The sequence below is a fragment of the Gracilinanus agilis genome, chromosome 2 (assembly GCF_016433145.1).
Source record: "Gracilinanus agilis isolate LMUSP501 chromosome 2, AgileGrace, whole genome shotgun sequence".
NCBI classification, from domain to species: domain Eukaryota; kingdom Metazoa; phylum Chordata; class Mammalia; order Didelphimorphia; family Didelphidae; genus Gracilinanus; species Gracilinanus agilis.
In genome coordinates this window covers 555,037,015-555,051,578 of record NC_058131.1, presented here as the reverse complement: position 1 = coordinate 555,051,578, position 14,564 = coordinate 555,037,015, and the positions used below count along the sequence as shown (strand labels likewise).

The window sequence follows — 14,564 nt, the reverse complement described above, 5'->3', positions numbered from 1 at the left end:
TATGAAAAGACCTTTCCCTACACAGAAGGCTCACCCGTGAATCTTTGCAGTACATTTCATACTGCTGGATCATTTGCCGGCTGGCCAGACTGCCATGGTACACGATAGTGTTCATCTCTGTCCATGTATTGAACTCCCTTTCCCAGTTGGTAATTGTAGAGAGTGGGGCAATGACTAAGAAGGGGCCATGGATGCCTACATTATATTCCTCTTGTAGGAAGGCAATGGACTGAATTGTTTTGCCCAGCCCCATTTCATCTGCCAGGATACAGTTCTGCCTGCAGAATCAACACAAAAGGGAAAACATGTAAAAGGGTGATGTCTCTAATATAGGGCTGGAAGTACAAAATGGTACCTCCAAGAGATGAAGAGTGAAAATGAAGTCCAAACTGAGGTCAGACCTTTCAGGTCCACTGTTTTGTTTACCTGTTGTACCAGTTAAAAAGAAGCCAATTGACCCCTTCTAACTGGTATTCTCGTAGTTGATTTCGGTTTTTGTATTCATGTGACAATTCTAATTTCTTCCAGGCACTTGCCTGAGGACGATTCTAAGGAATGAAAAGTCAATAAGAAGTAGGATAAAGATAGTAGAAAAACCAGACAAGCCTCCAAAACAGATAGGTGACCATAGTAATTTAGAGAATTCAGCATAACATCAAGCAACATGTTAACAAGGCATACTGCTTTAAAGACAGCACTACTTACCACCCTTTTGAGTTCTGGATGCCTTGACTGGATCCGTTTAAACTCTCGGACTTTGCCCTCATCTACATCTTCTTTCAGTTCCCATGTACTGTCCTCATAGGGCAGAGAACACCATTTGACCAGGTAGTAAATTACGGGCTAAGAGAAGAATAAGTCAAGATTTTAACGGTCCCGGTTCTTGGCTAGGGCTACAGGAGTCCTATTGTACAATCAGACCACAGACTACAAAAACCTTAATACAGCAACAAAGGGAGTGTAAATGTCCTGGGTTTAACCTTCTGGTTATATCCCCTAAAACAAGATTAATGGCCCTGATCACTTAAGTGACTAAAAGTAAAGCCTGTTCTAATAATGAATTTCTACAGAATAACCAACAGAACAATGAGTACTAATACATTTTCAATGGTTCAGTTCAGCAAAAGCTAAAACTAAGTTTATACTGGAAATATCCTAAAATCCGTAACTGCTATGGCCATGTGTCTTGTTCAACTGCCTTCTTACATTAAACCTTGGCAGGAGTCAGGCTATTTTTAGGGTCTGAAACAGGCTAAACCTGTAGGCAGCATTGCAGGGCTTACTATCCTTGGGGCTATCAATAGTCTGATGCTAGTCAGGAGTAATCAAGAACAGTCAGGAGGCTGATGAAGAAGAGGTCTTGTGAGGCCACAAGGAATTAGGAAATAACTAGGAGATGCTATCACCGAAAAGAAGTAACAAGGGTAGGGGGTAGTTAGGTGACTTAGTGGATAGAGCCAGGTCTGGAGAGACCCAGGGCAAGTCACTAAACCCCATTGCCTAGTCTTTACAACTTTTTTGCGTTGGAACATATACATACTATCAATTCCCAGACAGAAGGTAAAGGTTTTAAAAAACAAACAAAAAAGGGGGCAGCTGGGTAGCTCAGTGGATTGAGAGCCAGACCTAGAGACGGGAGGTCCTAAGTTCAAATCTGGCCTCAGAAACTTCCCAGCTGTGTGACCCTGGGCAAGTCACTTAACCCCCATTGCCTAGCCCTTACCACTCTTCTGCCTTGTCAATACTGTGTATTACCTCCAAGACGGAAGGTAAGGGTTTAAAAAAAAAAAAGAATTATAACAAGGGTGAAAATAAAGAGGAAATACTATTGCTCCAATGAGAGTGCTATACTAAATAAATATTTTTTGGGAAAGGGTGCTAACTCATAAAACCCAAGTCCTAAGCTTTATTAAAATTAAAAGTCAAGATGACTGAGCACTTGTGGGACTTGGCTAAAATTAATGCATATCAAAACTTTTGGCTTAAATAAGAAGTGAGCTGAGTATTGAGGTAGCAAATTAGGCTCCAATTGATAGTGACCTGGAAACATCATGGCATAAGATAATTACCTCAACAAATGGCAGATGATTATGAGAAAGAAGTGGGTCAGCAGAAATAAGTCACAAAGAAGACATCAAATAACACATTTTTTATTAAACACCTACTATATGTAAGATGTTTTAACAGAATAGTTCTTTTCCTTTCTTTGAACATCATCATCATATTATTCTATCAATCTTGTCTCATAAAAGAGGTAAGCTTGGTATAATAGCTAGAATGCTGGCTTCAAAGACAAGAAGACCTGGGCTCAAAACTAAATTTTAATATTTACTGGCTGTGTGATCTTAAGGCAAGTCCCTTAACCTTTCACTAGCTCAGATAACACTCTAAAAGTACAAATTAGAGAAGAGGCTAACTTGCATCTCATATTCCTTCAGATGCAAGATCATGTGTTGAGATATCCAATTCATCCACTCCTGGCAATACATTTTACAATTCAAGGATTTCAAAAGTTTTTTAAAAGACTTTATAATATTTATTCCCAAATGTGAAGTAAAGAGGCAGAAATTATCCTCACTGTCTATACTGATGATTTCAGTGTAATAGGGACCTCACAGTAGAGAACCTCCTTCTAACGATGTGGATTGGCATCTGAGTTGCCTAGGAGCTCGTCAGGATGAATTTCCCACAGTATCTTTGTGTGGGAGCAGGATGAATCAAGACTTTGGACTGCCAGAGCAACTCTACCCAATATTGGGACTATTCCTCTACATAGAGGAAAAACTGAGGCATGGAATGATCAAATGCCATAACCATCAACTATGGCAGTTCTCTGAGCTTCTGGGCTTAGTGCTGTACTTTACCAATGTCTGAACAAGAAACCATATTAGGGAGTAATAAACTTTTGAAAGTGAAATGGTAATATGACAATTTCTTTCCATTTGTTAATGCCAAATGCAGACTATGTCAGGGATGTTGATTGATGATTGGTCACTTTAAGGGGAAGGTGAAAAAAACCCAACAGGTACTAAATGATGAAGTCTTTTGAGAAGAGAATAGATAAAGTATTCAAATGTAAAGAGAAGTCCTTGCTGGTTGCTGAATTTTCTGAACCAACAACTAGCCACTGTACTAACTCTTCTTTATATCAGGCTAGGTTAGTGATGGGCAACTTTTTAAAGAGGGGGCCAAAGGAAAGGAAATGCTCATCTGTCAGTCTGTTTCTAAGGCAACTCTTTCAAAGTTTCATTGTATTGTATCCTACTCATTGTATTCGTCAGATTAGGAATAATGTCATGGATCTGGATAGAACATTTCAGGGGGCCCTCGGGCTGTAGTTTGCCCATCACTGGGCTAGGTGATACAGTGAATAGAATGTTGGATTTTGAGTCAGGAAGACGGGAGTTTAAATCTGTTCTCAGACATCTGGTAGCTGTGAGAATCACTTAATCTTCCTCAGCCTTAGTTTTATAATCTATTTGAAGATACTAATAGTACTTATCTCACACGATTGTCATGCGGATGAAATGAGATAATATTTGTAGTGTTCTGTAAACCTTAAAGTGCTATGTAAAAGCTAGCTATTATTCTATAACCAAGGGAGGGTAAGGAAAAAAAATAACTACTCATGAAATTTCTTACTTGTCCAAAAAAAAAAAAAAAAAGCTTTCAAGGCAACCAGGTTTTCTTATTTAATTCAGTGGACATAAAATAAAATTCCAAGGAGCTGACTGCAAAGCCAGAACCACATGAAATTGCAAGCTTTGCCCCTTAGCCTAGTTTTTAATGCAGTTTTAGTGAATGCTTATTTCAGCCATTCTGCCTAAGGAAATTATGAAAGTACCTTTTAATTCCCAAGGAATTTTCACCTTTACCTGGAAAATCAAAGACAGATAAAGACAATAGGGCACTCATAACCTATCAGTTCTATAAAGAAGAAACCTATTATATCCTTCTACCTATTGTGACATTACAACTCACCTCACCGTTGTCTTTGTCAATACTGTGAGACTCATCCAATATTCTATCCACTTCCACATAGTCTGGATTGAAGGGCTCTTCATCCTGGTTTGGTCAAGAATATAAACAGTAAGACCAGAAGACCATCCAGTAATGACTTACCCATTAAGCTTGTTGTTTAGTTGGTTTGGGCATGTTCTGCCAACATAGCTACATTCTGGTGGCTGAATCATACCCATAGTCCTTGCAGATTTTACAGTTATAAAGAAATTAAATTGATGCAAACCCACTGCAACTAACACCTCAAAAAACTAGTTAATCAGCTTCATATATGAAGAAACCGTAAAATCTACCTGGTCATACCCACATTTCTATAGGTGAAGTAGAGGGCAGATCACTTCTACAGAGCTGTTAAACCATGTCATAAAGACTATAAATTAGCCTTTATGGAATGACTAAATGCATCTTATACTTCCTAAGGCCCTTTCTAATGATATCTCCCAGTTCCTTCTTAACCCTCAAGTTTTTTTTTTAAAATTAACTATTTATTGTTGTCAGAACATAGAGTACCATGCAGAGGACACATGTGGTTTCCTACTCTGGCAAAAGAACATCTTGCATACTTTTGTACAAGTAGAAAAGGAGAATTGAAAGTGATTTAAGAAGCTCATAAACATGCTAAAGAGTAACTAGTCAGGTTAGATATAAATACTGGAGAAAGAAATGATAATCCTGCAAAAAGATGCTTCAGTGAGACAGCATTAGAAATTTTAACAAAAATGTTCTTTTAGTAAGCCAGGTGCTTATTTCTATAGCTACCATTAACTATTCATGATTAAGTATTGGAAAACAAATAAATCCCAAATGGACCAGTGCTTTGATTCATTCAGAGTGATACAAAAAAATAGCTATTAAAATCTTTTGTTTCACAACACTTTTCCTCAAGAGAAACTTAAAGTACTCCATTTACATTATGCAAAACACTTAAAAAAGATTCTAAAGAACTAAAGAATAATTTTAAAACTAGGAAAATAAAGTATGGGGAAGTAAAATAAGGAAAGAAGCCTAAGTGTAGCAATGAAAGAAAACAAAATACGTTCAGTGATTTGATGTCAAGGAATTAAGATTCCACTAGATCATGCTTTGGGGGTGGGGAGAAGATGACTGAAGAGGCAGTTCCTATTCCTAGTTACCTCATGAAAGAAGTGTCTCATCTGAGCCATTTTGGTTTTGAACCGCTTAAGTTTCTGATGGATCCTCTTGTCTTTTTCTAATTGAGAGATAGTGGCCCATTCACAGTGCAGATAAGAACTGGAGAGTGAAAAAAAACAAAAACAAAAACAACAATACTCATGCTATAGGAAAGGGAAACTGATAAGTGGTTCTAGACTCCAGGAGCAGTCATCAATAAATTAACAAGCATTTAATATGTTTACTATGTGTGAGGCACTGGAAATATAAAACCAAAAATGACCTTAAGGAGATTACACTGTCAGAAGAGCCAATATGTAAATTTTAATGTATTAATTGGAGTCATATTGAATAGAACATAGAATTTCTATTAGATACCACCATCCCTCCCTTGGAGAAAAAGAATAAACAAAACACACAGAAAAGTTATTTTTCAAATTTTCATCAGATGTATTGGGAAGATGGAAGAAAAAAGAACCATTCTCACTCATGACACACTATGGGGGAGGGAATGAAGAATCATTACCACCACCCTCGAGACTCAGAGATGAATGTTTTTGACATAGGATACTTACTAATTCTTATACTTGACAAAAAATTCCTCTGCTTCAGTATACTGTCCAGAAGGAAGCTAAGGGGAAAGAATTGAGAAATTATAGTCCCACTTTATAATTATCTATTCCCTATTATCCCACGTAGGAAACACTAACTTTAATAACACAGAGACCAACAGATAAGCAGAACTTTTGGTAGCAAACTCTGAAATACACCATGTCCAGTCCTCTTATTATGCATTATCAATCCAGTATGGGAAAGAGTTGGTCTTCTAGAATACTGATAATAGCATGCTAATCTTAGCTTGTCCTTTAAACAAACATCTATACCCTTTTATCTACCACAGGATGATAAATTGGAGAAGCCAAAGTAGTTATCTTCTTTCTAATTTCTGACCAGTCCATGTCTACTACCCTCCCACAGATAAACCTTAGTAACATGCCCTGATAAAATTCTCTCAACAGTGAAATATTTGGCAATAGAAAGATGTAGGCTGACACCAAGCATAGAGGCCTAACCTCCTTTTTCACCACCCGCATAGAAAGCACTTTGTCCACAATGGCTGCATCTTCTTCACTGGGGTTCTCCTATAAGAAGAGATATAAGTGGTCAGGAGAGAATTCTAAGCAATGAGGATAAACTCTGCCCTTGCTTGTAGTACTCTCCCTGAAACGGTTCAAGTATTCAGCTCACCACAAAGAACTGCATGGATGGCAATGTCTCGCCATCAGGTTCCTGAATTGGCTCAGGTAAAATGGGCTCAGACTTCACTGGACCAGTCACATCCACCTCTTCTTCCTCCTCATCATCTGTGATTTTAATGTCCAAATCCTCTGTGTATTTTTTTCGCTTCACTTGTCGGTTTGAGCGCCTCTTCTGTAGTAGCAACAATAGTCAGACAACCCAAGACAGAGTGATAAAAGTTGGCAAAAAATTCTAGCAAAGCCTCAAATTTTGTTATACGTTACAATAATCTTAAGTCCTACTTCTTATGTTCAATTAGCTAGGAACTCTCCATTCTTTAAACATGAGATTTTATTTCCCATCTCCATGCCTTTGCCCTGGCCATTTTCCATACCCTCCCCACCCCCCATGCCTGGAACGCACTCTATCCTTATCTCTACCTCCCAGAATCACTCTCTTCCTTTTAAGATGTAGCTTAGGCACCATCTTCTGCATGAAGCCTTTCATAATCCCTCCAACTGCCTGTGCCCTCCCTCCTAAACTACAATGTATTTAACTACTTTGCATATATTTCTATTTATTGATTTCAGATTTTTTCTGTGTGTGCGTATGTACCTATTATCGCCCTTATTAGAATGTAAGATTCTTATGAGCAGAAACTGTTTCATTTTTTTAAATGCTTATATGAAAATGCCTAGAACATAATAAATGCTTAACAAACGTTTGTCGATTATCTTCAAGAAATTATTAATTATATAAAATTATTAAGAAAATAGCAATATTTACAGAAAATTTTAATTTAGGCAATAGTCTAAATGCCCCTCTTCCAGGTCATTAAACTGACTTTCTGTCTGCCATTAAAAATGCTCATATTTCATCCCCAAATCCCCATAAAAACAAAACTAGAAGATAATAGAGAAATGAAAACTTATTAAACATTAGCCTTTTGATTTAAAGGCAGTAGTAGGCCTCCCTGTCCATGAAAGAAATGTTAAGAGGATTCTCAGGGAAATGGTGCTGGTTATTTCCAATCTAAAGGTCACCAAATGACCTGCTTTTAGCTGATATTAATGTGAGACTTTAGGGTTTATAAAGTACTTCACATATATTAGCTCATTTGATCTTCACAACAAGGTACTACAGGTATTATTACAGCAGAAGGAACAGAGACTGGGGCGGAGTGGAGATCAGGGGAAAGAAGTGTTTTCTACTGGTATAAAGAACATTAAATGATTTGGTTTGGCCTCAAAATGCAAAATTAATTGTAAGCCAACAAAGGCTTAGATCTTCCATTCTTCTGGTCTTTTCAGTCTGCATTTAAAAAAGCTCTGTGCTTGGGTGCCCTCTAGTTTAGAGACACAGTCAAAACAGAGAAATGTGGAAAAGGTCAGGCAAGGAGAGAACCAGAGTAATTCCCACTGAAACTAAAATATTGCTAACAAGCAGTATTGTATTCATATTCTAATTTCATTTGTATCTGTAATTTGAAAAGCAAATTGGAGTAAGGAAAGTAAGGATTATTACTACTTTCTGAGCATTAGATCTAAGAAAGATTTCAAAAGAGGATTTTTATAGAAAAGCATTTAGGGAGATACAAAGCCTTGATATGTATGCTTTTGGTCCCTTTAGATCTAGGCACCATCATTTTACTTTGGGAACATGTTCTGCTCTGGAACCAAATTTATCAGCTCAGTTTTTCCAGGAGAGCTTTTACCTGAATGCTGCTCTCTTCCTCCTCCCTGGGTGATTGTGCAGGCATGACTTCCACATCAGAATTATCAGATGAGGTGTTGCGTTTCCTCTTCTTACCCACCACAGGAGTGATGGTGCTGAGGAGGGGAAAAAAATTCACTTTCAGTGAGGTACTGGGGACCCCTTCAACACATACCGTCAAAGGAATTCAAGTGTCAGTCTGTAGGAGATGGCTGTGCAAAGGTAAAAACTGATGGCATGTATATACATTTGTAATGATGGTAGGACAAGGGGATAAGGGAATTTGGTAAGAAGGGGAAAAGAATTCCCATTTATGACTAGGTCCAATTCAATTCTCTAAAACCACTGAAGACCATGGGATCTGCCAAGCTTGTTTTTATAGCCTTAAGTCAATAGTATAAATTCTAAATGAGAGGCAGAATATTGCTAGCAGAAAGAACCTAAACTACAAATCTGAAGACCTGGATTTTAGTCCTAGTTCCATCACTACCACTTATTTAATTCTGGGTAATTATTTAACCATTTTGAATTTTAATTTCTTCTTCATTAAGAACTGGAGTTAATATCTGCCCTCACAAAGTAGTTGTGAGGATCAAATGAGTTAACAACTGTAGAAGCTTTTTTTGTGAATGGTAAAGTAATTAAAATATATCTTGCATTAAATTGTCCTATTACTGTTTTGCAATCACAAGTATAATACAGTATAAACAAATCCCAATGTAAAGTCACATGAAACTACTGTAAAATCATCCAGTAAATTGTCTACTTATAATGTTGCTATGGAACTGTCCCCATAATATTCTTTTGCCTAACACTATATTTTTGCATTATCATTTAATGATGCTGAGTAACAATCTTTAATACAAATGTAAGATATTATTACTATATAAAATATTTTATCATTATTGTGATTACTCTTGCTACAAATCCCTGATGTATTTTGAAGGAGGTATGTGAAGGGGAGGAACAGGAAGCAGTAAATGTAGTAAACTGGGGATAAAGGACTCCTAATTATGACAAGAATGCTGTAGTAATGGAACAACTCCCCCTTTTGTAGCTCAAAGTCATAAGAACTGAATCAAAGATTGAGGGATAAAAGAATGCAGCTATCATCTCCTTAGAAATGCTGGGGAAAGACCCCACTTTGGTGGAATGTGACATGCTCACAGAGGCATCATTAAGAAAGGAACACAGTTTACTGATGAAATTTTCAACTCTATCAGCAATAGGCACTTAACCTTTTCATCTCTTAATTCTCAAAGCTCTACCAAGAAAGTGATAGCAATGTTAAATGTCCAATATTGTATACAAATTGTCTACTGTATTTTATCACAAATCTTCATTCCAAGAGCTGCTCATCGGATGTTCACTCAATCTAAAGGTAACAAAAACACTCAAAAGTGCTACCATTAGTTCATATCTCAAGGTGGCAGCAGATACTCACTTTAACTTACTCCTGCCCTTAGACTTGGAGGTACCAGAAGCTTTGCTCTTTTTTGGTTTCTCTTCCTTGAGCCTCTCTCCAGTGTTCTTCTTCCTTCGTTTTTTCTCACCTTCTTCCTCAGGTCTGACACTGGGTAACTCATCTTCATTTAAGACTCGTGGGATATTTTGCTCACCTCGGGCCCGGGCTCTGGCAATGGCCTCTGCCACTATCCTGTTAGCTTTCTCTTGTTTTTTCTGATGCTCTAGCCTCCGGTTTTCCTCTACACCAGCTTTGCCCCCGGTGTGAGGAGCAGGGGCTGCTGGGGAAGACAGAGCTGCCACTTCACTGGCACTCAACACTTTAACCACTGACAGGCCTGAGGAGGCCCCTTGGGAAGAGCCAGCCTGCAGGAATAGATAAATCAGAGCTTTGTTATCCTTACCTTGTGAAATCTAACCAAAACATAGCTCTGGGGCAAAGAGGAAGGGTAGTTCAGCCTTTTCTTTTCTTTTTTTTTTAAATCTCGCAACAAATCATGCTTAGATTGTATTTTATACTCCTCTGGCTTTGTGGCACTATGGTATGGGACTTGGAGAGAAATGAAAAGTAACACAGATGCTAATTTAAACTCCAATCTCTAATATCCTTGATCTGTCTTCCTAGTTTTCATTCTCGATATTGTCCCAACAACTCATCTAGGAAAAGTACCAAGTGAAAAAACTAGCAAAGACTGTTAGATAAGAAAGAGTCAAGAGTATAACTGCTAATGCTACTGATGACCCATTTGGGAAAATCACTTTGCTACTTCCTCATCTTTAAAATGATGGGTACGTGATATCACTTTATTTTAGTTATAATAAAAAAAAAGATTAGAAAGCATCAATAGATGATTTAAAGCAGGTCAAAATCACCTCATTTATCTGCTCCCCCAAATTAATCCTTTTATTTTGTATGACACTATCATTTTTATGTTCTATATGTTGTATTCAACCAAATTTATTTGGGGAACAAAGGCTGTGCTTAATAACAGGCTGCTTCAGGCAGGTACAATGAAGATGCCAAGCTTTCCTTCTTTTCTTTCTACATAGTAGAGTTAGCTTTACCTGAGGCTGAAGCACCACTTTGAGTGGTACTGTAAGTCTTTGGCCTGGGCTTTGTCCTGGTCCCATAATCTGGGCTGGCTGCACCGAGGAGAGGGTCACTGGCTGGGCTGAGGGTGGCTGCTGCTGCTGCTGGGATGAGGGTGGCTGCTGTACAATCTGAATCTTTTGCTGTGGCTGCTGCACCTGCAGCTGGATAGTCACTACTTTGGCAGGCTGCCCCTGGGCATTCTTGGCCTGAGTCAGGGCTGCCAGCTGGTTGCCCTGCAACACAATCTTGCCTGGCAGACTCCCCAGCACGACATGCCGATGGCCTTGAGGCCCTCCTGACTGAGGCTGCTGGAGAACCAGAGTGATGCGCTTTGATTCACCCTAAGGATAGGAAATGGTAAAATGAGATTTTGTGGCATAACATGAGGATCTAAGTATACATCTTGCATAAACTCTTTGGCTCTAGGTTTACATGTCCCTTCCATGTCAAACTGCCTCTGAGTCACTCAAGTACTTCTTTCTAAAAGCAAGGACCCTTCTGATTAGAAAAAGGGTCTTTTACTGGACAGAAAAGTAGGAATTCAAACTTGGTCATTAGTTGCTGATGGCATATCTTTAACCAACTTTGCAATAAGAGCAAAAACATTTTTTAGATATAAGCTGTACACCACTATTCCTCCCCACTTACATTTGGACAATTTAGCCACTCCCCAGCTAAAAATACTATCAAAGTGATAATAAAAAAGTGAAAAATATCAACTATTATGTAATGAAAGCCCAAGATCACACTATCACTATCCAATACCCAGGTAACAAACATAAACTACAAAATGAATATAGAATTCAAATAAGCTCTTTTATTATCTAAACTCAGAATTGAGTCTGCCCTATAATCAAGACTACTTCCCACCTCCCCCTATTCCATGAGCCACCTGAGTGGGAGCTGAGGTCAGTGTGACAGCAGGCTTCATTGGTGTTGCTCCAGTCCCTGGGTTTCCAGTTGTGGTAGAACTCTTAACCGGCTGCAGGACCAGCTGCTTTACTGGCCGGCTGGGTTGAACAATTCGCTGCACTGTGGCCTGGCCTCCAGTGACCTTAGTGGCCAAGACTGCATTGCCAGAAACAATGGAGACACCTGGTCTAAGAGGAGTACCAGTTAGCACCTTGGTAAAAGTGACTTTACCACCATTGGCTGTGCCAGCCACTAAAGGCTGTGCTGTGCTGGTGATGGCCTGGGCTTGGATTTGTGCCACATGAGCACCTGTGACTGAGGTTCCAGGTGGGGCCTTGAGGATGACAATCTTGGGTGCTGTCTGAGGGGGTTGCCCCCCACCACTGCTGGAGGAGACAGCTGTAGCAGAGACACCCATAAAAGGATTTCCTTGGCTCAGGATCTCCTGGCCCTTGGAGACCTGAAGAAGTCCTGTTGGCGGTGGTGGTGCCTGTAAGATGGTTTGATTGGGTTGTTCCTGGCCCACTGGTGGAGTGGTATAGTCATGCAAGGTGAGTGACTCTGGGGCTGGAGTTACTGATTCTTTGGGAGGTTCTGAAGGGGGGGTTTCTTCTGTTGGAGGGGGCAGGCCACTTGATGTTGAACTTCCCAAGTCACTGTTTCCACCATCCTGGTTCATCTGATCTAAAGAGTCCAGGGTACTTGGTAGCCCAAGAGCTTCTTCTATGGGGTCTCGTGTGACTTGGTTGAAGCTGTCATCAGTCAGAGAGTCCAGGCCAAATAAATTGGGGTCATCAAAAAGGTCCATGATGGGGTCTGCCATCCTGGGAAAGAGGTGTGTAAAGTATTCACAGAGTTCTAAAGAGGGAAGGGGAGGGGGATGCTGGCTCTCCCCTCCCCTCCCCTATTAAGGAAAAGCTGCACACAATGGAGAAGAATAGCTATTTTGCAGAAGAGACAAGGGATCCACACATGTCAAGTTGTCCTGGCCTTCATGGAGTGAGATGGTTGTCTTCAGAGGAAGATGGTAGAATTCCTATGTGGGAACAAAAATGGAGGGTGAGGAAACCTAGTGAGAAAATAATAAATATATTACAACCAGTTCTTCCTTCTTAAATAAGGGAGTTTCCCTCAATTTTCAGTAATACCCAGAAGAATAAAAGGAGAGATAAGAGGTCTGGGGAGAAGAGACCTGATTTAAAAAAACAAAAAAAAAAGACATATTTACAGTTGTTTCAAAATAATTATCAACCTAATCCCTCCTTTCCTGTGGTTCTCTTATCCCCAACCTCCCCCATATTTCTTCCCACCAATAACCTCATCTTGCCTCTATTCATATATTTTCACATATCCCAGTGCCAATTAGAGATTAGGAATCAGGAGATTTATTTTTTCTTCATCTTAAAACTGGCAAAATGATTGTTACACCACTACAAAATTTCAGTGAGTGTGGATGAAAATATTTTTTTTGATACATTCAGTTTAACAAATTTCTTTGTATCTATTAGGACTTCTTTGCTACCTTTCAAGCACAAATGTACTTTCAATAAAGCACACTGCACAAGCTGATACAGATGGGATTTTCTAAATTTAAAGCAATTCCAAGATCCACTTCTTCCTTCCCTTTCTAAAATTCCCTGAATATTAGCCACTTTTTTTCTGGAAAGACAATTCCATTTGGGCCTCATAGAGAGGACAAGGAGGCGCCCCAGAAGTCTTCTAGTCCAACTCTCTCAAATTTGCAGCTGAGGAAAACTGAGACCCCAGAGAAGTTAAATGATTTGCTCAAGGTCATACAGGTAGGAAATAGTAGGCTAAATTTGAATACAGGTCTTGACTCTAAATCTAGCCTAGTTTCCCACTGCAATATGCTTCTTCCCTATTGTCTGATGAACTTAATTTATTTGGCCTGGATCCCTAAATGATGAATCTGGGTCCTCAGTCTTAGGGATCCTTCTAAAATACTTAACAAATGTTGGCTATCATAAGAGAGAAATGGGATTATATAAATGAAAAACCAGGGAACTTTTTGTATTCTGTTTAAAGTAATTCCTGTTAGGACAGATTGTTTTGCAAAGGGCAGTAAGCTAGCTTACTTAATTCATATACAAGGCCACACTGATCTTTGAAACTACTGGCAAAGTCAAATTGAAAAAGATCTAGGTTAGGAATTGGCTAAATACTGTTACTTAACAATTACAAATGAAAATGAGAAAACTTGCTCATTTTACAGGACAATCTTAGGCACTTAGTTAAGTGCTGGGGAGACAAAGACAAAAACAACAGTAGTGTATCAGAGGAAGTTCCAAGAAGCTTCTGTTCTGTAATTCTTGAATGTTTACTCCCCCTGGCACCAAGGTACTATATGGTAACTAGTCTCCTAAACAGTTTCAAAAGATAGGGGACAAGGATGAGGAAAATGGCACAGAAAAGAGTTAAATAATCACCAACACAAAAGGGACCTAATTTCAAAAAGTGTTTCTTATCCTTACCATAATACTTTCCCTCAAAATAACTATGTACTCTTTTTAAAAAAGAGGCTATGATGGGGCAGCTGGGTGGCTCAGAGGATTGAGAGCCAGGCCTAGAGACAGGAGGTCTTAGGTTCAAATCTGGCCTCAGACACTTCCTAGCTGTGTGACCTTGGGCAAGTCACTTGACCCCCATTGCCTAGCCCTTAACACTCTTCTGCCTTGGAGCTAATACACTGTATTGACTCCAAGACAGAAGGTAAGGGTTAAAAAAAAAAAACAAAAAAACAACAAACAGGCTATGTAGAAGTGTAGAAATGGCTTGTTACCATATATAAGAATCATGGTTAACATGTCAATCAAGATTCAAAACTCCCTCACCAACAAGATCTTATTCAGCTTCATGAAATGTATATCATTATCTCACTTTCTTTATCATTCCCACCCTTGCCCTAGCAATTCCTTCAACCTTCTGCCTCCTCCACTTCAACATTCTCTTGATTTTGTGCCTATCCAACAAT

At 39.1% G+C, this 14,564-nt stretch overlaps 1 protein-coding gene across 1 annotated transcript in view; it reads right to left on the bottom strand.

The window, feature by feature from the left end:
- Nucleotides 1-12,410, bottom strand: part of CHD8 (chromodomain helicase DNA binding protein 8) — a 38,980-nt gene extending 26,570 nt beyond the window's left edge. Inside the window, exons 1-12 of the mRNA XM_044665279.1 lie at nucleotides 11,553-12,410; nucleotides 10,633-11,001; nucleotides 9,548-9,933; nucleotides 8,105-8,219; nucleotides 6,400-6,582; nucleotides 6,225-6,293; nucleotides 5,727-5,782; nucleotides 5,154-5,271; nucleotides 3,982-4,065; nucleotides 706-843; nucleotides 427-548; nucleotides 35-278 (exon numbers count right to left, since the gene is read on the bottom strand). Of these exons, the coding sequence (XP_044521214.1) occupies nucleotides 35-278; nucleotides 427-548; nucleotides 706-843; nucleotides 3,982-4,065; nucleotides 5,154-5,271; nucleotides 5,727-5,782; nucleotides 6,225-6,293; nucleotides 6,400-6,582; nucleotides 8,105-8,219; nucleotides 9,548-9,933; nucleotides 10,633-11,001; nucleotides 11,553-12,395 (2,727 nt within the window). The 5' untranslated portion in view covers nucleotides 12,396-12,410. The remainder of the gene's footprint in view (nucleotides 1-34; nucleotides 279-426; nucleotides 549-705; nucleotides 844-3,981; nucleotides 4,066-5,153; nucleotides 5,272-5,726; nucleotides 5,783-6,224; nucleotides 6,294-6,399; nucleotides 6,583-8,104; nucleotides 8,220-9,547; nucleotides 9,934-10,632; nucleotides 11,002-11,552) is intronic.
- Between the last annotated feature and the right edge of the window lie 2,154 nt (nucleotides 12,411-14,564).